This window comes from Cyprinodon tularosa, unplaced genomic scaffold (assembly GCF_016077235.1).
Source record: "Cyprinodon tularosa strain WSP-4 unplaced genomic scaffold, ASM1607723v1 ctg644, whole genome shotgun sequence".
In the NCBI taxonomy this organism is placed as follows: Eukaryota; Metazoa; Chordata; class Actinopteri; order Cyprinodontiformes; family Cyprinodontidae; genus Cyprinodon; species Cyprinodon tularosa.
Window position 1 is genome coordinate 278,194 of NW_024039390.1, and position 24,307 is coordinate 302,500.

General features: G+C 40.9%; 1 protein-coding gene across 1 annotated transcript in view; it reads left to right on the forward strand.

Moving 5' to 3' along the window:
* Nucleotides 1–24,307, forward strand: part of tead1a (TEA domain family member 1a) — an 88,168-nt gene that overhangs the window by 33,520 nt on the left and 30,341 nt on the right. Inside the window, exons 3-7 of the mRNA XM_038308713.1 lie at nucleotides 7,319–7,383; nucleotides 13,505–13,567; nucleotides 17,749–17,880; nucleotides 18,083–18,132; nucleotides 21,074–21,135. Coding sequence (XP_038164641.1) covers nucleotides 7,319–7,383; nucleotides 13,505–13,567; nucleotides 17,749–17,880; nucleotides 18,083–18,132; nucleotides 21,074–21,135 — 372 coding nt within the window. The remainder of the gene's footprint in view (nucleotides 1–7,318; nucleotides 7,384–13,504; nucleotides 13,568–17,748; nucleotides 17,881–18,082; nucleotides 18,133–21,073; nucleotides 21,136–24,307) is intronic.

The window sequence follows — 24,307 nt, forward strand, 5'->3', positions numbered from 1 at the left end:
GAAAACAAGGAAAAACCTGGATGAACTTGAAACTGAAAACTTAGAGAAAACCAACAGAACCAAGATCGTTACAACCTGATGTTTATGGAACAGAAAGTCAACACCTGGATGTAAATATTGTATTTTTAAATAATGTTTGGTACCAGAACAATGTTCCTTAGTCATAGTGGTTCCAAAATTTGGACACTGGGACCTCTGTATACTTCGTCTCACTAACAATTGGACGCTGCAGTTACTTGACCTCATCAAAACCAACAATGGTATTCAGACTAGATCGTTTCTGGTCTAATAGAGTACTCCTAGTGCTTTATACTAGAGCCACATTTGCACAATTGCACACAAACACATAAAACGTCAAACAAAATTAAACCCAGAATATTTGGATAGGGAGACATCTACTCCTATCACTCTAGATTTCTATCATGTTCAATTTTGACTGCCTTTTAGAATTTCCTGCCTCTTGTTCCCAACCTGTTGCTACCTGCAATGATGAAACCATGTTTGTTTTATTCCCTTTAAAGAAAAGCAGATTGAGGAAAGCTGTTTTAAGAAAGCCAGAATAAGTATTGTTTGCATATTGAAAAGAAAAAGGCAGAGAGAAAGCACAGGCAGCAGATGATCGAAAAAAAAAATTGTTTTTCTTTTATTGACATAACCTTAAACATACAATCTGAGCTGCAATTAAATGATTTGGAATGGGCTCAAAGCCTGTGTTGGAATGGCCGAACCAAACTGAGAGCAATAACTGGTAAGACTGTGTTTCCACCTAAACAAAACATTTAATAAGACATTTAAAAATAAAATAAAAACAATTACCATTTAATTTCATCTTCAGATCTACAAAGCTTGTAGAGAAATGCATAAAAATATTTGCAGCTATAAATGCAGGAAAGGCTAGTTCTGTTAATGCATCATCAGTCCTGATGTATGGTTTGTATTAGTCTTTTTCCTGCTTCACAAAGGTAGGCAGCAGCTTGACAAAGCCATGGCAATTATTTTACATCCAAACAGCCGTGTAGCTTTCATTTCTTTAAGCAGATCAGGAGCAACAGACAATTCTGAGATTGTTATAGACACTAAGGTATAACTGTGCCAGGATTCATCAGCAGACATGAACGGCTGATACTGCAACTCCCTCTCCAGACACCTTTTCTTATTGATCAGCTACAGATCAATCGGTGCATCTCCGATTCCTGTCTGGGTGGCATGCTCAGCCCTGTTTGTTTACCTTGTTGACTCTGTGTCCAGGTTGTTGACACATCTTAGACGGGTGACCTAATCGAGTTAGACAGTGTCTGTTTTCAGAGGAGGCAGAGGAAAAATTGGGATGTTAGATATTTGAGACCAAGGGAACTTTGATCGCTGCCTAGAAAATCTGCTAAGCAGCACGGCGACATCAATGTGACCATATTTGATTTACATTTATAAAAGCTGAACAGCTTACACTCTTTCTACTGTATTGTATTTACATCAAAGCGATGTGTATATATATATATATTTTAGTCTATTGATGCAACTGATTATGCTGCTGTGAGAGGGATAAAATACAACTAAATATAATCAACCAATGGCAAAAAAAAAATGCTCTGCATGATGCATACAGAGCAAAAAGTTTAAATGTTAGTAATTCAGTTTTTCTTAAAATAAATGCATTTTTTCTTGTTTAAAGCAAGTAAGTGAGACACTGCCAATAGAATAAGACAATTTATATTTAAAAAGAGAAAAACAATAATGCATAAAATCTAATGCTCTTTTTTTTAAGAGTAAAATACTCATTCCGTGGGCAAATCACCTTTATTAAGCTACTCAATTTAAAGGTTAATACAATTTTTTTTAGAAGAAACATATACTTATTTTTAGGAACATTTTGCAATGTAAAATTTCAGGTAAAGTTGAAGATGATGATGCCTTTGTGTTCATGTTGGCTGTTCTGTTTCTGAACTATAGAAGAGAGACAGAAAGAGTTTTCTTTTTAAACGTCTCACATCTTTCACACACTCTATTAATAAACGTAATTTAAAGCTACAGTGTGTAATTTTCAGCGACACCTAACGTCCAGACTGCAGACCGCAGCAACATGAACATCTCCCCCCCACCGCTTCTCCCCCCTAACAGTACAGCGAGCGTTACGGGACAAAATGTCTTCCGTGACGTCCGCATCACCTACCTTCTCAAGTGATGAGGTTTGTTTACATAGATAATTTTAATACTGCCATCTATTGTTCAGTACCGTCTCAGTTCATCTCTCTCAACTTGCCATAGTTACTTTCGAGCGTAATGGGCGATCTCGCAATCGCTAGTTTGTTGGCTCTGCGCTGCCGTAGCGCAAAGATGTCTGCCTCCATGGCTGCGAGACCCGCTCCTATGTAATTATAAATAACAAATTCTAAGGCAACGCAAATATTAAGGTTAAGAGGCTGAGCTCGTAGATGATGATAAATAACATAGTTATGTATAATATATTACATTTCTGACTGTATATCCCTGTAATTATTACACACTGTAGCTTTAATATACATTTTGCTGCAATATTCTAAGATGGTAAAAGCAGAGAAATATGTTTCCTTTATCCTGCTTTGCCGGCTTGATCGGAGTGCTTAGGTTAGTAAGCTAAACACTCTGCAGATTTAAGTAGACTTAAATCTCATTCCCAAATCAAAGTTTAGACTTCAGCCCTGATTAGAAAACAATAAAAGTAGACAGCAGCAACTACTGTTTGATCATGCTTACCCCATTTGGGAATAATGAATACCAACATTTATTTCTAAATGCCACTGAAGCAAGCCCATTTACCTCCCGTGCCTCTTAAAAACATTTCTATTAAGTATTTTATTACACTGAAACAATAATGCAACTGATTTATGTATTTACTTTATCATATTTAGTTACTTTAAAGGGGTGATAGAATGATGCTATAGGGTATGTGGTCCTTAAGGTCTCTGAATAGGGTGTGTAACATTGGTTGGGCTGAAAATGGCATATTAGCTGTTCTATGAACCCTAATGCAGCCTGGTTAAAAGCCCTAGAATGAAATGACAGGTTATCTTCCTTTTTATGGTATGCTCATGAATATTAGATGAGCTGTGCGCTGATTGGTTGATTTACAACGAGCGAAGCTGCTGAGCAAAGACGCATCATAGCAACGAGCACTCACTCACTGAAACATCAAACTGTTGATATGGTAGGGGGACCAGACGTCCTACTTTTCCCGGACATGTCCTACTTTTCATACCTGCAAAAATGTCCGGGGGAATTTCAAAATTTTGGTCGACTACAGTGCAGCAGAACCGAGCCGTGAGCTCTGGGGCTGGTCCGAAACCCCGGCGGAGGGGGGCAGGGAGACAGCGTCAGCTGGCTACCTCTATTCTTGTTCTTGGGCCAGTGAACCAGTGGGCTGTTCTGTATTTAAATTTCGAGGCGTGACAAAAGTACAGGCCAGAACCAAATAAGGCAACATCCCAGAGTTTCTGTCAACACAGAGCTTCGTTTTGATTCGTCCGTTTTATGGTGGAAGTTTAGAAATTGTGTGCTTTGCATAGAAAGGAGGTGTTGATGGGGTTTGAACTTCTCTATACATCCATTCCACCCACTGAACTATCGTTATTCATCTATGACAATGTAAATTCGGTTTCGGTTATCGGTATCGGCAAGTACCAACAAATAGGGCACCGATACCATTTCTAGAGCCAAACGTTTATTCAACTATTGTCACCAATTCCAGGTAGGCAATAAAAAGTTCTACAGGATTCACTTTGTATTCAAATGTTTCCTGCTTCACAAAGGAAGGCAGCAGCTTGACATGAACCCATGATGGCGATTATTTTACATCCAAGTAGTCTGCAGTTCTTCATATATACACACACACACATCAATTTCAAACAGATGGTATCGGTATCGACCAATAATGCACAGCCAGGTATCTGTATCAGGGACAAAAAATACAACACTACTATAACCCAGTACTGTTCCCCAGGCGCCGCACAATGGCAGCCCACTGCTTCCCAAAGGGATGCGTTAAATGCAGCGGTAAATTTCTCCAATGTGAGATCAATAAAGTTCAATTATTATTATTATTGTTGTTATTATAGTGTTGCTATTAATTAGAATATACAACTTGGAACCTGATTTTAACATCATGTTTCCCTGATACTAACAAAAACACAGTGAAATGTCCTTTGTGTTGTTCTTTTTAATCAATATAAAGGTTTAGCTAATCATGAACTTTGTTTTAAAGAATCTGCAGGCATTGAAAATGTTTCAGCTGAGGTTTGATGACCACTTTGGAAAGATGCTATCAAGATGCCGATGTGTTTTGTTAACCAGCTACATGCTGTTTAGACCAACTTCTTTTTTTTTAACAGTGTTTGCAAAATGTTCTCATCCTGGCAGACCCTTTATATCGTTCTTTTTACCATGAGCAAGAAATGATGCCACATAAACGACACAGAACAATACAGGTGGTAACTTTTGCAGTGCTAATTGAGCCAATCAAAGTCATGCTAACAGAAACCTGTGATAAAAATAAATTTAGCAGAGAAATACCATGCAATGAAAAAAATTTAAATCCACTTTATATTAAAAATTTCTTCTTAAAATAGGTGCATTTTTTCTTAAGGTTGAGGAGGCAAGTGAAACACTTCTCCAATGGAACAAGAAAATGTACATTTAAAATTAGAAAAAAACAACTGCATTGTATTATTTCAAGTGCATGTTTTCTAATTATCTTGTTTTAAGAGTAAAAATCCTCATTCCATTGGCAGATAATCTTATTTTTCTACTCATATTAAGAGTAAATACACTTAATTTAAGACATTTTTACTTATTTCTAGGTCGTTTATGCTGTGTGGTTGTTTAATCTCACAATATCTCCTTCCACTCCTACTGATACCCAGTCTGAGCAGAGATGAATTTTAAAACAGCTTTGTTCCTTCAAAAGGTGAAGCAATATTTTTCGTCCACGTATAAGAACATATTTTAACATTCAATCTTAATTGACAATGAAATCCTCATTTGGAAAGCTGCTACTCCTCCTGGTTTTGTATTTACTGCGGTAATACGCAGACCTTTTGCAGTTTTGTTTTTTACTTCATTTGAACATTGACAAAGAAAAAAGTGCAGCTGGCACCTCACCACCTGTTGCACTGCGCAGGTTACATCACCTGGCAACAAATCATTCACAGGGATTTGTGAGTCTTTACAGGACCCGGCAGATTATAATAAATCAAAAATTAACTTCTAACAAGAGCTATGATTTCTGCAAAGTTGTACGGAAAAACAAAACGTCAAACAAATGAGATGTGCTCTAAAAGCTTAGCACCTCAAACACTTAAAGCGTTCCCACAGATGTTGCAGTAAACAACGACGCCTTTGCTGTGGTCAGTTCAGGCTCTGAGCCAATGCTTGGCCCCTGTGGCAATCAGGGTCACCTCAGGGTACTTAGTACACTCAATGGCTGCCTTGTTGGCAAGTATGGTCAACAAGGATTTGACCTTATTCTGAAAAGAGTTCTCCAGCTATTCCATAAAGCTGCTGAGGCTCTTAATCACTCTGCAAACGGAGCGAGGAGATCAACGAACACTACTGCGGCTTTGCTCTTAATACTGGACAAGGGAAGATCCAGTTCTGGCTGCATGATACATGAGAGGCTGCAGATTTTCCTGCATTAATTACCCAATCTATCGGATTTCCGCATTTTCTGAATCAGATTAGCCTAACTTTTACCAAAGTTTTTGCCGTTTTTGAGGCTCTGAACTTCACATAATTAAAGAAATCAAGATTTTTGTTTCATCGTTTTTTGTAGTTGCATGTTGTAATATTATTTTTCTACTTCTCGAGTGTGCAGACTGCATGAATGTCAGCTTTCATGCCGAGTGGCCCAGAGGCGGAGGGGAGGGAGAGCAGGAGGTTGCTTCTGTTCGTCACGGTTAATGACCATCTGACTTTGGCCTTGAAGTCTTTCACTGTAGAGAAGGAGGAAGCGAGAGGCAGCAGAAGGGAAGCCCATTCAGTATAAGGGGGAGCTGTGAAGTGCGGGGAGGGGGCAACCACAAGAGAGGACGGATGGATGGATGGAAGAAAAGGGCGAGGGAGGGAGGGAAGTTTTAGTGTGTGTGTGTTCACTTGCTGGGGAGTTTTTTAGAAACAGGGAGGGTGAGAGTGAGGGATGTGTGCCGCAGGGTTAGTGAAGGATGATAATTCACCGTTAAGCCTCCTAGAAAGACCAGCTGGCCCCTCTGGAGTCAGATGTCAGCCTCCACAGCCAGGACTCGATCTGCGTGTGTGTGCTTGTGTGCGCTGGCGCTCATGCATGTATATACACTGATGTATGCGTGCGTGCTGTCATCAGTCAGAGCCCTTGAATGCTAGAAGGAAAACACCTGCATGGGGAGCTGTAGATTTTATCAGTCTAAGCTCCCTATCTCTGTGACAGTGGGACTGGTCAGAAAACACACACACTCACGCACACAAGCATGCAAATGCACAAGCACCATCTGCTTGCTAGTTAGGGCTATTGTTGTGAGCCATTTGGGTAGTGTGTAGAGGTTTGGCTTTGTGCAGATCTTGACCATCAGTCGGCCAGCTGGCCTGACTTTGCTTTTCCACTCGGTTGCAACAGAAAACAGGCCAAGGGAGAACCCAAACCAAACCAAGCGGCTCCAAAACAAGCTTGTTAGCACTTTCAGCATCAGTAAATCTACCTAATTTTATAAACAAACTGTCAATTCATTTTTCAATCGGTCTGGCTGTGGAGCACCCTAACAGATTTTCATATGTTGATAACATGCCACTCTTTCTAGCTTAAAGTACCCCCCCTTTCCTGCCTCCTTTTTCCTCACTAATCTATACTAGCCAGGTCATGCTGAGTTTGCTGTGCTTCCTTGTGAAAGGGCTGAATTATTCAGCATTGTAAGTATGTGTGGATCTGCATGTGTGCGTGCACACATGTGCGCACACGTTAGCACAAGTACAGCTGGCCTGCTGGTTCCTTTTAATCAGAGGACGGCCAGTCTGCATGAATGCCTGCATTGTTGGGTCATGTGTATTCAGGACCACTGCGTGTGTGATTTGTGTGTGTGTGTGTGTGTGTGTGTGTGTGTGTGTAGAACTCAACAGGAGTATCAGTGATTATAGTGTCTCAATGTGAAAGTGCACCTCACAGGATCAGTGGGTCAACAGCTCTTAATCAGCCACTAAGTTGTTTGTGTGGGTCATATGATTTCAGCTGCTGATTGTTTTTGAGAATATGCAACAAATCTGGTGCGTTTGTAAAGGTTAAAAGTGTTCCAGTTTTATGTTTTCTGTCTCCTTTTGTCTCCAGGGCGAAACGAGCTGATAGCCAGATACATCAAACTCCGAACAGGCAAGACGCGGACAAGAAAACAGGTAACCACGGGAGTGTGTGTTCAATCAAATCATCATGACAGGATGACGTAGAGCAGGTACACTCTGTCATAATGAAGCCGAACCAATGAAAAGAAAAGCTGATGAATCAATGACAGAGGAAACATGACAGCAAATTTAAACCTGTAATTTATATTCCTCAGTTTTGAAGCCCTGACATGTCAGGAAAAATAAAACTATATATATATGTGTGTGTATATATACAGGTGCTGGTCATAAAATTAGAATATCATGAAAAAGTAGATTGATTTCAGTAATTCCATTTAAAAAGTGAAACTTGTATATTATATTCATACATTACATACAAACTCATATATTTCAGATGTTTATTTTGTTTAATTTTGATGATTACAAATGACAACAAATGAAAATCTCAAATTCATCATATCAGAAAATTAGAATATTACTGAAGACCAATAAAAACAAAGGATTTATAGAAATGTTGGCCAACTGAAAAGTATGAACATGAAAAGTATGAGCATGTACAGCACTCAGTATTTAGTTGGGCCTCCTTTGGCCTGTATTACTGCAGCAATGCGGCGTGGCATGGAGTCAATCAGTCTGTGGCACTGCTCAGGTGTTATGATAGCCCAGGTTGCTCTAATAGTGGCTTTTAGCTCTTCTGAATTGTTGGGTCTGGTGTATTGCATCTTCTTCTTCACAATACCCCATAGATTTTCTATGGGGTTAAGGTCAGGAGAGTTTGCTGGCCAATTAAGAACAGGGATACCATGGTCCTTCAACCAGGTACTGCTAGCTTTGGCACTGTGTGCAGGTGCCAAGTCCTGTTGGAAAATGAAATCTGCATCTCCAAAAAGTTGGTCAGCTGCAGGAAGCATGAAGTGCTCTAAAACTTCCTGGTATGTGGCTGCGTTGACCCTGGACCTCAGAAAACACAATGGACCAACACCAGCAGATGACATGGCACCCCAAACCATCACTGACTGTGGAAACTTTACACTGGACTTCAAGCAACGTGGATGAAGTGCCTCTCTTCTTTTCCTCCAGACTCTGGGACCTTGATTTCCAAAGGAAATGCAAAATTTACTTTCATCAGAGAACATGACTTTGGACCACTCACCAGCAGTCCAGTCCTGTTTCTCTTTAGCCCAGGCAAGACGCTTCTGACGCTGTCTGTGGTTCAAGAGTGGCTTGACACAAGGAATGCGACAGCAGAAACCCATGTCTTTCATACGTCTGTGTGTGGTGGTTCTTGAAGCACTCACTCCAGCTGCAGTCCACTCTTTGTGAATCTCCCCCACATTTTGAAGGGGTTTTGTTTCACAATCCTCTCCAGGGTGCGGTTATCTCTCTTGCTTGTACACTTTTTTCGACCACATCTTTTCCTTCCCTTCGCCTCTCTATTAATGTGCTTGGACACTGAGCTCTGTGAACAGCCAGCCTCTTTAGCGATGACCTTTTGTGTCTTGCCCTCCTTGTGCAAGGTGTCGATGGTCGTCTTTTGGACAACTGTCAAGTCAGCAGTCTTCCCCATGATTGTGTAGCCTATAGAACTAGACTGAAAGACCATTTAAAGGCTTTTGCAGGTGGTTTGAGTTAATTAGCTGATTAGAGTGTGGCACCAGGGGCCATCAATTTTGAACCTTTTCACAATATTCTAATTTTCTGATATGATGAATTTGAGATTTTCATTTGTTGTCATTTGTAATCATCAAAATTAAACAAAATAAACATCTGAAATATATGAGTTTGTATGTAATGTATGAATATAATATACAAGTTTCACTTTTTAAATGGAATTACTGAAATCAATCTACTTTTTCATGATATTCTAATTTTATGACCAGCACCTGTATATATACTTACTACCCATAATTATAGCAACTGATCTATTACTAACTGATGTAAAATAGAAGAAAATATTAAAAGGTTTGCAAATTTTGGCGTCTCGAAGAGTAAGATAAGGAAAAACGTGTAACATACAGAAACTACAAAAATGTTGGTAGAAGGAACATTCTTTAAGTAAGAAAATTTAAAAAAAAAAATCTATAATTACAGTAAGAGTAGGTAAAACTTTGAAATGACACGGCAGACACAGCAGATGGAAAATAACTTTCAGCCACAACCACAAAGCAGACTTTAATTGAAAGCCAACTAAACTTAGTCTTTCATGAAGACGTTTCGACAAAGATTCCTGGATAGGTGTCATAATGTCTTCAGATAAACTGCGAAAATACAGTTTAGGGCTGCAACTAACGATTATTTTGCAAATCGATCTGTTATTTAATTTTTTCAATCAATCGATTGATTATCCGATAGCCAAAGGTTCCTTGAAAAATATTTTTCACCAGATTAAACCAAGTCAAACTAAAACTTTTCCACTGGAGGAATTCTGGATTGAGCATATTGACCTACAAAAAGTTTTATTTTAAAGGTACACTATGCAAACGGTGTTGATTTTCCAGCGAGACTCCCCCCAGAGGGCGAAAGTAAAAGTGCACTGTCGTAAATATGCACAGCTGTTCTCCTGGTTTCTCCGTCAAGCCAGGCGCGGTTGTTTTGAGCTTAGCAGACAGGCGAACGCAACGCATGACTAACGCTGCGTTCACACCGCAGCTGGCGCGACAGAAGCAGCGAGTTTACATGCAAAGTCAATGGTTGACGCGCGTCAAGGCGCAGCAAAAGGTCCCGCGGCGAGTTTTGAGCAGCAGGCGCAGCGCGTCTGAGCAGCTGAAGCAGCGCGTCAGGCGCGTTTAAGCATCTGATGCAGGGAGAGAGACACAGCGCTGATGATCACTCCTCTTAAACAGTTTATTGACGCCTAAATTAACTTAAAATGCAGAAATCTGCCGGCAGAATATGCAGTTTGGATTATTTAGATGAAAAACACCTACCAGCTGCCTCGGTGAACCGCGAGGAGGCGACCCGGCCAGAGGCTGCTGATGAAGGGATTCCTACTGTCGGCGCACCGCCGGTATGTGGGGGTCTGAGCGGCTCCGACAGAAAAAATATTGAAGGCAGGATGATAATCTGAATGAACTGACTGCACTGATTACGTTTTCAGGTGTATTTTCTCACTTAAACGGGCGACAGTGGCGTGATGGGCGACAGTGGCATTGGATGTAGGAGTTTGCCCTGAAATCGAAGGGTTGACGGTTCAAGCCCCGACTCTGACTTTCATTGTCGTTGTGTCCTTGGGCAAGACACTTCACCTGCATTGTCTACTGATGGTGGTCAGAGGGTGGCGCCAGTGTACGGCAGCCTCGCTTCTGTCAGTGAGCCCCAGGGCAGCTGTGGCTACAATGTAGCTTGCCACCATCAGTGCGTGAATGGGTGAATGAATGTAGTGTAAAGCACTTTGGTCAAGTCTCCTAACTTGAATAAAGGCGCTATATAAGTACATGCCATTTACCATTTAAAGGGAAATTCCGGTTTTTAACACTTTTAGCCCATTTTCTGTAGTGTCCAGGATGAAATCGAATGATCGACACCAAAATTTTGACGATTGGTCCTGTCTCGGCTATTTGGCTCATGCAGAATCCCCCCTGGCTGCTTCAGAATGGCTTCCATAGTGCATGTCCGATAATGTCCTTAAAACAACCTTAAACGTTCTTTTTTTAAAATATGCTACTCACCGGGTCGTCAGCGCTGTTCAATGACGTTCCAAAAAAAGTTTCGTAAAGAAAAAACTTTCCTGTCTTGTTTTATTTAGCATTTTGTAAATCCCAGAACTATTTTTTCCGATACATCACAACCGCTTATAAACTTCCGCTTGCCGTTCGAATCGGAAGCGTTGCACACTCCAGACCACTAGTTGGCGACGGTGTCCTCTACCGTCAAACTCAAAGTCCAATATGTCCTCCTCAAGAATCCACCTTTCGTATTCCATTTTCAGAGTTTTTTAAAGTGTTTAACAGAGACGTTAGCACCTCGACGTCGGAGGACACAGAGTGAAGCGAAAAGACTACAACTGTGTAAACAGGCCCCATTTCCGTTTCCGGTGGCGGAGGGATATTGACTATTCCAACAGAACTCAATGGGATTTACAAAATGCTAAATAAAACACTACAGGAACGTTTTTTCTTTACGAAACTTTTTTTGGAACGTCATTGAACAGCGCTGACGACCCGGTGAGTAGCATATTTTAAAAAAAGAACGTTTAAGGTTGTTTTAAGGACATTATCGGACATGCACAATGGAAGCCATTCTGAAGCAGCCAGGGGGGGATTCTGCATGAGCCAAATAGCAGAGACAGGACCAGTTGTCAAAATTTTGGTGTCGATCATTCGAATGCATCCTGGACACTACAGAAAATGGGCTAAAAGTGTTAAAAACCGGAATTGTCCTACTTTATTCCCACTGATCACAGCAAATATAGCTGCAAGGCAGAGAAAGGATAGTGAAGCTCCGCCCAACGCGCGTCAGACACACTTTTGCACCACGCAGCCAGAGCAGCAAAGCTGCTTCAGCCGCGCGTCAGAACTAACTGGTACAAGCAGCAAAAAGGAAGCAGCAGACGCGATTTTGCTGCGTGAACGTAGCATAACTGCACAAAGATCGCCACTGTGCTAGCAACGAGCATGCTTTTAACTGGGGGCGTGTAGCAGTTCTCGCCGTAAAGCAAGACCGACTCTCGCGAGACTTCTGAGCCTGTGGGTGCGGGTCGGTGCTCCTGCAATTGCAAGTGCGGTATTTCCCCCACAGACCACCAGGGCGGCTGAGAATACCTTTGTTCAACCTGAAATGACTCATTTCATCATCCAAAACGTTATGGAACACATTAATTACCTGAAAAATGTTGCATAGTGTGCCTTTAAATGCAAAATGTTTATTTGATATTTTTTACAATTTTGATATATTTACTGCTCTAAGTGGGTTGCTCTGTCAGCTAAAGGCACATTTTAAAGTCTCTATACTCCAGTTAATGATTAATCGATTACTAAATTAGTTGACGATTTTTTCAATAATCAATTAATCACGATGAATCTGATTTATTTTTTCAGCCCTAATCCGGTCGTCTTCCATTTAGTCGGTTTTGTGGTCACCATGACCCAGATGACCTAGATTTTAACCAATAAGCCTCCAGCACCAAAAAGAAGAACGTTTTTTTCTCTCAATGGTGCATATTGGTTTAAAACAAGCTTGTTTTCCTTTGGTGAAGTTAATCAAAATGGATGGAGCATCCAAAAAGCTTACTCGAGTAAGAGTAATGATGAGTAATCATATTTTTACTCAAGTAAAAGTAAAAAGCACAATGTTGTAAAACTACTGCTAAACGTAAATCATTCAAATAGTTACTCAAGTAATTGTGAGTACATGTAACTAGTTACTTCCCACCTCTACCTTTAACCCACCCATCAATGATGTTGGGGACAGTCTGTGTTTCTTCAGGCCTCTTTGTTTCTAAAGCTGTACCTGAATCAACACCAAGAGCTACAGTATGCTATTAAACCAGCCGCTCCTCCATCTGGGTAGCAGTTCATATTACTGCTAGGCTAACGTCAACATGTGTTCTCTCTATTTAGATAAGCCTTATTGATAATTCCCTTTACATAACCTATGGGGAAAAAGAAGATTTACAAATGTATTTTTTTCCTTGGTGTATTTAAGTTCATTGGGCCAAATTGTGATGGGAGCTTTATCACAGCTGAGTTTAGTCTGGTATTCTCATATGGATAGTTTACAATTCCATAATAGGGGAGTCATTTATACTGGATTATACTGGGACAGCCTGGGTTTGTAGTACCTAGTTTTGCTCATACAGATCACAGGTGGTTTCCAGGTTTTATGCAACATGAATCAAAGTAACGTTGCAGGTTGTTCCTACATATTAGTGGCACCGTAAACAGTTTGATGGCAGGTTTTTGGGGCAGGACCTAATGTTGCAGCAAAACCCAGATCTTGGCCTCTGTTCTCAGGTGTCTTTCTGTCCTCTCAAAAGATGTGCATAGATGGGTCTATTCACTCTTCTCAGGGGAGTGCATTGTATGAAGTGTGTGTCTGTGTGTGTACTTCCAGTAGAGCCACAGTCCTTTCATAACCATGGCAACTCTCTGTGTGGTCTTTCCTCCTCCTTTCCAACCCCCACCCTCCCTTCGCTCCTCTTCTCTCCTCTTCTCTCCGCTCCTTCTCTCCTTGCCAGGTATCCAGTCATATCCAAGTCTTGGCCAGAAGGAAATCCAGGGAGTTCCAGTCCAAACTAAAGGTATGGGGAGGCTGATCAGAAGCTGTAGGATTAACGTTTTGTGGTTTGGTGATTCATTTCCTGTTACAAGTTTTGTGAACAGGAAGTGTTGTTTTACACTCCCTGTTTGTTTGGAAGAAAAGCAGCCGGTAAGTAAAGATCAGGCATGATGACTGCCGTGGATGGACAGGCTGAAACCCATATATATAGATATATATCTCTCCTTAATGAACAAGAAGAATCTAAATTCAGTGTCTGTCCCTTGCTGTGACTGGAGGGATGCCTGTCACAGTGACTCCTGTATCCTTGGTGTCTAATTACCCCCTGTTTGGGTTTTCTCCTCCTCCTCCTCTTCCTGCCATTCTTCTCTTTCCTTGCATTCATCCATTTCTTCCTATTCTCTTTCCTCCCTTCTTCTTACTGTCTCCACCTCTCAGTCTATTAATCTTTTACTCTGCTTGTCTTGTCCTTTTTTCTTTCTCCTCGTCGGCTGTAATTAACTTTATTTAAAGCAACAGAGGAGAGCTTGTTTTGCAGAGAAGGCCAACTGGAACTCTGAGTTGACGAAGGGCTTAACAAAGGCCAGAGTAAATGCTTTTTGAGTTGATATACGCTGGAATCTCAAAAGTCTAGACAACCCTGTTAAAATGTCAGTTTTTTTCTTTTTTTTGGAACCTATATAAAAGTATTATAATGGGTAATTTAAAAAACCTTTACCTTTAAAGCCACCTGGTCCTTTTGGAAAAAAAACAAAACCTGCTTGATACAAATTTGACTGGCATTTCCAGTTTAGTTCCAGCACAGAGCTACTGTAATTCTGCTGCTTATTTTTGGTTATATAAGGTCAATATTTATTTACATTTGATGTTGACGGCTCGCTAACGGGTACATTCACTTTTATTTCTCGTAGAAGAAGATAGGTTTAATAATTCCTCTCCCTGCTACGATACTGAAACCACAGTTGGAGCCAGAATAATTTTCAGTGGCCATGCAGGGACCAATGTGCTCTGAGGGATGGTGTGAAACTGAGAGGCACCAAAACCAGTTCAGGATCAGTCTAAACTAATCCCAATAAGACATTAAACAAGTCCAACATCTGTATTTTCACAATAAATCCCTAAAGATAGACTATTTTTCTATGTAGACCCTACTAATAAATGTACACGTTTGAGTGACTTCTCCATAAAACACAAAAGCTAACTCTGAAAATGGCATAAATTCTCGATTTGTCATCTCTATTGCTGGTATTTTGAATCGAATTATTAAAAACTTTTTTGTTGTCAGTTCAGGGTTAATATACTGTAAAAAATGTTAAAAAATGAGAACAGTCCACTTGAGAGTATCACTGCTGCCACCCTCTGGTTTAGAGGGGAACTGCTGGTTCTGTAGGTGGTGACTGACGTCCACACGGTAACAGAAAACCCTGACATAAGCCCCCTTTACCATACCCGTTTGAAACCGTGCTGAGAACGGTCTGAGCACGGTAACCAAGATAACTATTGAGTGCAAATGAAACGCAACTGAACTGGACTGTGCCAAACAGAACGGAACCGCGTTAAATCTAGTACCAGTTCAACAGTAGGGCTCGGCACGGTTCAGTTGTGGCTCAGTGCTCTGATAACAAAGAGCAGTTGAGCAGACCGCATCATCGCGTCATCTCCTCAGCTGACTTCTTTCGCGGGTTTTCCGGCATGTCCATTTTTGTAATTCTTTACCTGTTCACAACAAGAACTTTCTTCTCAGCCAGTTAAAACTAAATTGCATCAAAAGAGCGTGGTGCGACCTGGGATGATGCCAAACCGAGGGTCTCATTGAAATTTGGGTGGAGGATGCTATTCAGGCACATAAGTTCCTGAATGTTATGGGCAGCTGAGAGCTGTAGTATCGTAGACCGCTGATAGGAGGTGAGGAAGAGTGCTAACATGATGTGTAAATGGTCATAAGAACCAAGCTCAGCACGCCATGATCCAAGCTTGGGCCGTATTGGCATTGATGGGTTTCATACGGGTAGTGGGGCAATAGGGTGGCCTGGCCACCTGGTAGTATGATGAAATGGCCTAATGTTCCAACCATATGTAAAACTTTGTTGAATCCATGGCGGTAAACGTCAAACTTGACTGTGTGCTGCTGATACACCAATGCGGCACTTTAGTTTAGATGAAGGCAGATGTTCAACCTAGTCAGTGTCTGAGTGTTTCCTGCCATATTGCTGGGGTTGGTGGTCACAGCGGAAACTCCGAGCCTTTGCAGCGGCCTTCCCATCACCACAGAGTCCACCCCTTAATAACCTGCTGCTGCAGGGAAGGACTCCGGTATGACACCTGCATCAAGCCGGACCCGCTATTTTCACTGAGGTTTATGTGGCAGCTCCTGCAGGCGGAGACGGCGGGACTCTTTTATGACTTTTATGACACAGATCAGACTGTTACATCTCCAACTTTTCCTCCTTCACACCACAGAGAGCTCTCTGCAAGACACTTTCTTTACAAAGACGGCAGTCGCAATAGTTCTGTCTGTGAAGCTTGTCTATAACCTTTATTTTTATATAGTTTTACAGTAGTTACACTATTGGTGCAGGGATTTCCTGTTTAGGAAATCTTATGTTTTCTATAGAGAAGTAAACAATTGTGGCCAAGCTAAAATCCTTCCGGACTTCGGTAGTGTTATATGCTATCAAGGAACCAGTTCAAAAGCATCCATTTGGAGCAAAAAACCGAAATCTGTGCATCACCAAAACAAACACCATAGCTGCGGTTGGACATGGTGGTGGCACCATCAACCTCTGGGGTTACGTCCCTTCTCAAAATCAAGGAAGATAAAATTATGAACAGTTCCGAGTTTTAACCCAAAACAAAGAAAGAATAGATTCAAAACAACAGATTAATGGCTCCTATGGAGACATTGGAAGGATTGGGATGACAGAGCAGGAGTGTAGGGGTTAACTGGATGGAAAACCAGTGGGGTCTCTAAAATGGAGCAGATAACCTCAAAATAAAAATGATTTCGCAATTTTATTGGATTTTTTTATTTGTTTTACGATTGAATTGTACAGGACATGTGCTCCTTTAAATACGCAGAAAAAGGTTTCTAAATGATAACTTTATTAATTTTATTTACATTGCAAAACAAAAGATTTGAACACAGGGTTTTACATTTTGTATTTACTTTATATTAATCATACATGGTTGGTGTGAAACTGGTTGCTTATTCAGAGCTAAAAATACCAATTTGCTGGATTTTAACTTTTCCAATTATGCAAAACACAGATTATACATCACACAATCTAGAAGAACATCTATTAGGAAATAACTTGATTTTCAAATGTTTGATAGAGATTAGATCTTTTTTATTATTACCTGATATGTAAAATCCATGCAAAGTGTTTTTGCAGCTCTGCTTTATCATCTCAAATAAAATGGGTAAAAAATAAAATAAAATTGAATTATAAGCTGTATAACTCTGTGCAGGTATATGCAGTTCATTAGAAAAGACTTTTTGAAAAGACAAAAAGGTCACTTATTAGCTGAAGCTCTCTTGTTAAGAAAACGAATGTGATTCATCGACTCATCCTTGGTGTTTAATTCTTCACTTTAGGTAAATTATTGCTTTTAGACCCTGAAAATAACCAGCTTTTGACATCAAATAAGTGACAACTGAAAAATTCATTTCTCAAACTATGATATTTTTGTTTGAAGCATACATATAATATGTTTTTTTTTTGTTTTTTTTTAAGACCGACAGCTGGATCTTGGTATTTAACATGAAAATCCACCATGATTCTCATCTCAGTACCTTCAGTAATGTTATTATCTCTCCCAGGAGGGGAGATTTCTCTCTGTGCCAATTAACTTGAGTGAAGTTGCCAATTAGTGATTCTCCCACTATCACAGGGGTTCTAATTCTCTGTCATTCAGCCGTTTTGCCTCCATGCTGCTTTTACCCTGAAGTGAAGTATTTCTAATCCACAATGCGTTGCTTTTTACTCCAACAGCTGTTTTACGGCGCAGCGCTGAGCCAATCGAGCTTCATTGAGCAATTAGTGTTAAGCTGAAACCTTTCAGAAACATTTTAACTTGTTTTTACAGAATATCTGTGTTTTTCTTTTGGTTTGTTTCCAGTAATATGCTGTGCAGCCATTGAACATACAGAGTGTGATGCATGTTCACTGTGATGATTGTGTTGACGTCCGTGTTTGCATGCAGGACCAGAATGCCAAGGAGAAAGCTCTGCAAAGCATCTCATCCATGTCCTCGGCTCAGATTGTTTCAGCCACAGCCATACACAGCAAGCTGCTGCCTGGAATAGTGCGGGCCAGCTTCCCCGGCAACGCGCAGGTAAAAACTAGCGCTTGCACAGAGACTAGTTGTATTTATCCCTAAAAAATAAAACTCATGAATGGGGATGGAGGTAACTGAATATGCAGAGTCAGTTCTGCTGTTTCAGAGAAGAACAAGAACATTGCTTTGCATTTGTTTTTTGCATTATTTATTTTTTGCATTCTCAGCGTTGTGTATTAATACATGCATTTATTTTCAGCTGTGGCAGGGGATGATTCCTGGAGGGCAGTCCAGCTCCACCACGGAAGAGTAAGTCACATTTAAATGGGGCCTTCTTATCTAACTCAGCAGTTGATCAGTTGCTCCATTACGTTCCTTATTTCCAAGAGCCTTAAATTTTACTTGTTCCAGGTTAGTTAAGACATAATCGTTTTTCTCAATCAATAACTAATAAGGCAAGGCAAGGCAAATTTATTTGTATAGCACAATTCAGTACAAAGACAATGCAAAGTGCTTTACATGATTAAAGTACAGGAATATAAGCAAGTAGGAAAAAAAAAATTTAAAAATAATAAATAAAATAAAATAAAAATTGCAGAAACAAAAAAAGAATATTAAAAACAGTTGGATTGAAGAAAATATGTTTTAGTTGAACTGTTTAACTAGAACAGTGGAAGGCAATCCTAAACAAATGTGTTTTTAGTCTTTATTTAAAGGAACTCAGGCTTTCCGCACTTTTACAGTTTTCTGGAAGTTTGTTCCAGATAAGTGGAGCATAGGAACTAAATGCTGCTTCTCCATGTTGATAAATTATTTATTTTTCATTTCCTTTAATTTTATATAAAAAGAAAACACACAATATGATCCATGGACAACAGATATTTACTACAAAATCAGGTTGATGAATCAGGAATATAAGGAACTGACATCCTATCAAATCAATAGTGTAATATTTATTTATTTTTAACATTTAATAAAATGTTGCTTCATGCTGGCAAACCTACTAGCTGCTCTGGTTAACTGAGCTTTTTGGCTGCAATAAGCACATCTAGCAAACCTCCATATATAAACTAAAATAAATTAACAGTTACCTCAGATTAGAAAGGTATAGTAAAAAGGGAAACATTCCTAAATGTTTTAGTCAAAAAGAGTCAAAAAGCTAAGCTAGTGCTGACAGGCCATGTTTAACCCTTTAAAGCCTGAAACTTGAAATAAATGAAAGAACATTAGAATTTTTAAAGATTAGAATTCATTGATCTTTCTGAAAAAATTTTGTATAAGTTAAATTAAATAATTTATTTGCATTAAATTTGATAAATTAGGCAATTCCGTATACATTTTCTGTTCACTACATGTGTTTGAATATTTAAGTCAGTTTTTTCAACAACCCGAATATAAGTGATGATGCTAAAATCTCACAAACTCACGTATCAAATATGATACACTTGGCTTTAAAGGGTTATTAGGTTCATAAATGTCATTGGTAAATGCAGAGGGTTATTACGTCAAGTTTGCAAAAGCTTTGCATAAAGAATAAATGAAACACTCGCTATTTGTGTATTTCAAGAAAGCTCAGCTACATACATTAATATCCAACATATTTCAGCTTTAAAAAGATTTTAAAGATGTGCCTCAATATATAAATTTGTTTCCATGCAATTATTAGTCTTTGATGTGTTTTAATTTTAATTTAGTTAAAACTTGCTGTCTGCTATCATAATTACTAGCCAAACTAGCTAAACCAGCTAAACTAGCTTTATGGCTACCATAAACAACTAGCAAACCTCCACATATACAAGATAAATTAAAAACCTTTAGCTGCCTGCTTCATTATAGAGGTTAAAATAACATAAAAAACAAAAACAGAGCAATTTAAACTTAAATTTTACTAGCAGGTGCTTTTATTGCAGATGTTTATCAGAAATAACTATTTAAAGTATTTGGTTGGAACTATATTTATAAGTTTTAGCTCAACAGATGCATAAGAAAATAAATAAATCATCCTGATATTAACATGCTATATTTACAGCATTCCAGTTATGATTAACTGCTTTTCACAGCTTCGTTTTGCATCCATGTTGTGTTAAATTAACTACTGGCTGCTCCTCTGCATAGAGGCTGTGAATTTAGCTGCTAAAGTGAAGCACATTTTGTATTTAGTTTGCTAAATAAAAAAATATTGAAATAAAGAGCTGATTTTTATCCTTTTATTCAGATTAAGATTAGAATTTGTTTTTATCTGACTAATTCTGATAGGAAGTATGACAGACATTTAACAATGAGTAAACAAATTAGAATGAGTATCGATTTGGGGGAAAAGCGGAATATTTATCTGTTTTTATTGAAATACAAAAAAAGAGTATAAACTTTATTTACTTTATTTATAAATGATTGCATTTCCAGCTCTGTCTAGCTAAATTTTTAGAATGAAATTATATAAAATTACTAGTGGTAAGAATATTTTTGTGGTTAAATATCATAACAAAAAAAGTCTTATAAATTATTTTAGCTTCATATTTATTTTACAAATGTTTTTTATCAGACCTCTTAGGCTAAGAGTAAAATTGACTGTAAATGGGTTCCCTTTTTCAACATCAAATTTTCCATTAAAATAATTATTTTTTTTATTTTGCTGGTAAATTAGAGTTGGTCTTATTTCTCTCTGTCAAAATGTAAAGAGAAGTCTTTTCTTTGCACAAGGAAAACATCAGAAGACTTTTTTTCAATTAGATGTATTATGCATTTTTATCTATAATCAGACTGTATCTGCATGATTATCCCAGCTTATGATTCAGAAACAATTAGCTTGATTAATTCTCATGACTGATGCAGAAAATCTGTCCGCCATCATATTGGCAAACACTGATTATCTTGTCAATGCCAACATGAAGACCACCTGTTGAGTTTAAAATTAGATGTATTTCGTTTTCTAGAGCCCGACTCCTGCTGCGTTCTTCACTTGCATTAACGTCTTTTCACAAAATTCTGTTTTTTACTGCTCGCCGTGCTTTTGGGTCTGATGATAATGGCGGTAAATGCGACTGTTCGGCTTTTATTGAACTCGGAGCTGCTCTTGACCTCTGCGCTCCTGCTTCTGTTCATACAAAGCAGAGAACAGAAATCATTTTTGTATAATACGAATGCATTGAGGCCAGTCCTACTGTGTCTCTTCCATCTTCCAGTCTTTTTTATATTTTTATGTGTGTGTGTGTGTGTAATGCTTTCTTGTGTGTTTCTCTGTCTCTCTCAGCATCAAGCCGTTCTCCCAGCAGGCCTACCCTGTGCAGACAGCAGGGACCACCGCAATCGCAGGTGAGAGGGACCATGGGACAATTATCTTCTTTCTGCAAAGCAGAACGTCGGCTCTCTCCACAGCCATTTATGATGTTTCCTCACCACAGGGTGGTCTTTGACTGCCGAGGCACATGGATCCCAAGCACTGCCTTCTTTGTCTCGCAAAGAGGTCAAAAGGAGGAAAACTGTGTCAAACTAACTTTTTAATAATTTAACACTATTAAGTTTACCTTGAATCTTTAAAAAAAAGAAAGAAATAATACATTTTAATTGATTTAGGAGTATATTATCAGCTGAAATACAAAGTAAAGGTTTACAAATGAAGTCACTACACCAGTTTTATTTATTCCATATTCATCGTCATTTAATCCCTAAAAACAAATTTAAAGGCGGCATTTTGTTTCAGATGTGTTTGAGCTACAGCAGCAGAACAAGTGAGCGATTAGCGGCTTCAAAGTTCAGCTCAGGAATATGACAGCGTGCCGATTTCAAGCTATACTTTCTGCTCATCAGATGCGATTTAGAAAATAGGAGGTATTGAAGTGCAAGGATACATCAACCCTGCAACTTTTAAACAGAAGTGGCTATTTTCCCAAATATCAGGCTAGTTAAAACCGCCCTAAATGTTAATATTTTTTTTCTTTTTCATTGGATCTGCATTATGAAAAACCAAACACCAGATCAAGACATGAAATTGCTGTTCTTGTGTTTCTTTCATTCTTTTAGACTTTTTCTTTTTATGGATGGATGTTTACGAGGAAGGAAGGAAGGAAGGAAGGAAGGAAGGAAGGAAGGAAGGAAGGAAGGAAGGAAGGAAGGAAGGAAGGAAGGAAGACATGTCTAGTTTGGAGGGAGGGAGGGAGGGAGGGAGGGAGGGAGGGAGGGAGGGAGGGAGGGAGGGGAGGGAGGGAGGAAGACATGTCTCTAGTTTGGAAGGGTTGGAGGAAGGAAGGAAGGAAGGAAGGAAGGAAGGAAGGAAGGAAGGAAGGAAGGAAGGCATGTCTAGTTTGGAGGGAGGGAGGGAGGGAGGGAGGGAGGGAGGAAGACATGTCTCTAGTTTGGAAGGGTTGGAGGAAGGAAGGAAGGAAGGAAGGAAGGAAGGAAGGAAGGAAGGAAGGAAGGAAGGAAGGAAGGAAGGAAGGAAGACATGTCTAGTTTGGAGGGAGGGAGGGAGGGAGGGAGGGAGGGAGGGAGGGAGGGAGGGAGGGAGGGAGGGAGGGAGGGAGGGAGGGAGGGAGGAAGACATGTCTCTAGTTTGGAAGGGTTGGAGGAAGGAAGGAAGGAAGGAAGGAAGGAAGGAAGGAAGGAAGGAAGGAAGGAAGGAAGGAAGGAAGGAAGGAAGGAAGGAAGACATGTCTAGTTTGGAGGGAGGGAGGGAGGGAGGGAGGGAGGGAGGGAGGGACGGAGGGAGGGAGGGAGGGAGGGAGGGAGGGAGGGAGGGAGGGAGGAAGACATGTCTCTAGTTTGGAAGGGTTGGAGGAAGGAAGGAAGGAAGGAAGGAAGGAAGGAAGGAAGGAAGAAGGAAGGAAGGAAGGAAGGAAGGCATGTCTAGTTTGGAGGGAGGGAGGGAGGGAGGGAGGGAGGAAGACATGTCTCTAGTTTGGAAGGGTTGGAGGAAGGAAGGAAGGAAGGAAGGAAGGAAGGAAGGAAGACATGTCTAGTTTGGAGGGAGGGAGGGAGGGAGGGAGGAAGGGAGGGAGGGAGGGAGGGAGGGAGGGAGGGAGGGAGGGAGGGAGGGAGGGAGGGAGGGAGGGAGGGAGGGAGGGAGGGAGGGAGGGAGACATGTCTCTAGTTTGGAAGGAAGGAAGGAAGGAAGGAAGGAAGGAAGGAAGGAAGGAAGGAAGGAAGGAAGGAAGGAAGGAAGGAAGGAAGACATGTCTAGTTTGGAGGGAGGGAGGGAGGGAGGGAGGGAGGGAGGGAGGGAGGGAGGGAGGGAGGGAGGGAGGGAGGGAGGGAGGGAGGGAGGAAGACATGTCTCTAGTTTGGAAGGGTTGGAGGAAGGAAGGAAGGAAGGGGAAAGGGAAAGGGAAAGGAAAGGAAGGAAGGAAGGAAGGAAGGAAGGGAAAAAACTAGGTTTGGGGGGGGAGGGAGGGGGGAAAGGAAAAAAAGGAAAAAGTTTTTAGTTTGGAGGGGGGGAGGGAGGGGGGGAGGGCGGAAGCCCTGTCTCTAATTTGGAAGGAGTTTGGGGGAAGGAAAAAGGGAAAGGGGAAAGGGAAAGGGAAAGGGAAAGGGAAAGGGAAAGGAAAAGGAAAGGGAAAAACATGTCTAGTTTGGAGGGAGGGAGGGGGTTTAGGGAGGGAGGGGGGGAGGGGGAAGACCGTCTTGTTTGGGGGGAGGGGGGGAGGGAAGGGAGGGAGGAAAACATGTCCCCTAGTTTGGGGGTTGGGGGAAAGGGAAAGGAAAGGGAAAGGAAAAGGGAAAGGGAAACAAAAGGGAAAGGAAAAGGGAAAGGGAAAAAAGGAAGGGGATGTCTAGTTTGGAGGGAGGGGGGGGAGGGGGGAGGGAGGGGGGGAGGGAGGGGAGGGGGGGAGGGAGGAGGGGGGAAAGGGGGGAAGACCCTGTCCCCTTTGGGTTTTGGAAAGGGGTTTGGGGGAAGGGAGGAAGGAAGGGAAAGGGAAGGGAAGGGAAAGGGAAGGGAAGGAATGTTAAATTTGGGAAAGGAGGAAGGAAGGGAAAGTTTTAGTTTGGGAAAGGAAGGAAGGAAGAAGAAAGGAAACAAGGAAGGAAAAACATGTCTAGTTTGGAGGGAGGGAGGGAGGGAGGGAGGGAGGGAGGGGGGGAGGGGAGGGGGGAGGAAGACATGTCTCTAGTTTTTGGGAAAGGGGTTTTGGGGGAAGGAAGGAAGGAAGGAAGGAAAGGGAAAGGGAAGGGGAAAGGGAAAACATGTCTAGTTTGGAGGGAGGGGGGGAGGGAGGGAGGAAAACAAAGTCTAGTTTGGAGGGGGGGAGGGAGGGAGGAAAACATGTCTTTTAAGGGGGTTTTGGGGGGGGGGGTTGGGGGGGAAGGAAGGGAAGGGGGGGGAAGGAAAAGGGAAAGGGGGGAAGGAAGGAAGGAAAGGAAAGGAAAAGGGAAAGGGAAAGGGAAAGGGAAAGGGAAAACATGCTAGTTTGGGGGGAGGGAGGGAGGGAGGGGGAGGAAGACATTCTAGTTTGGAGGGGGGAGGGAGGAAGGGGAGGGAGGAAGGGCATGT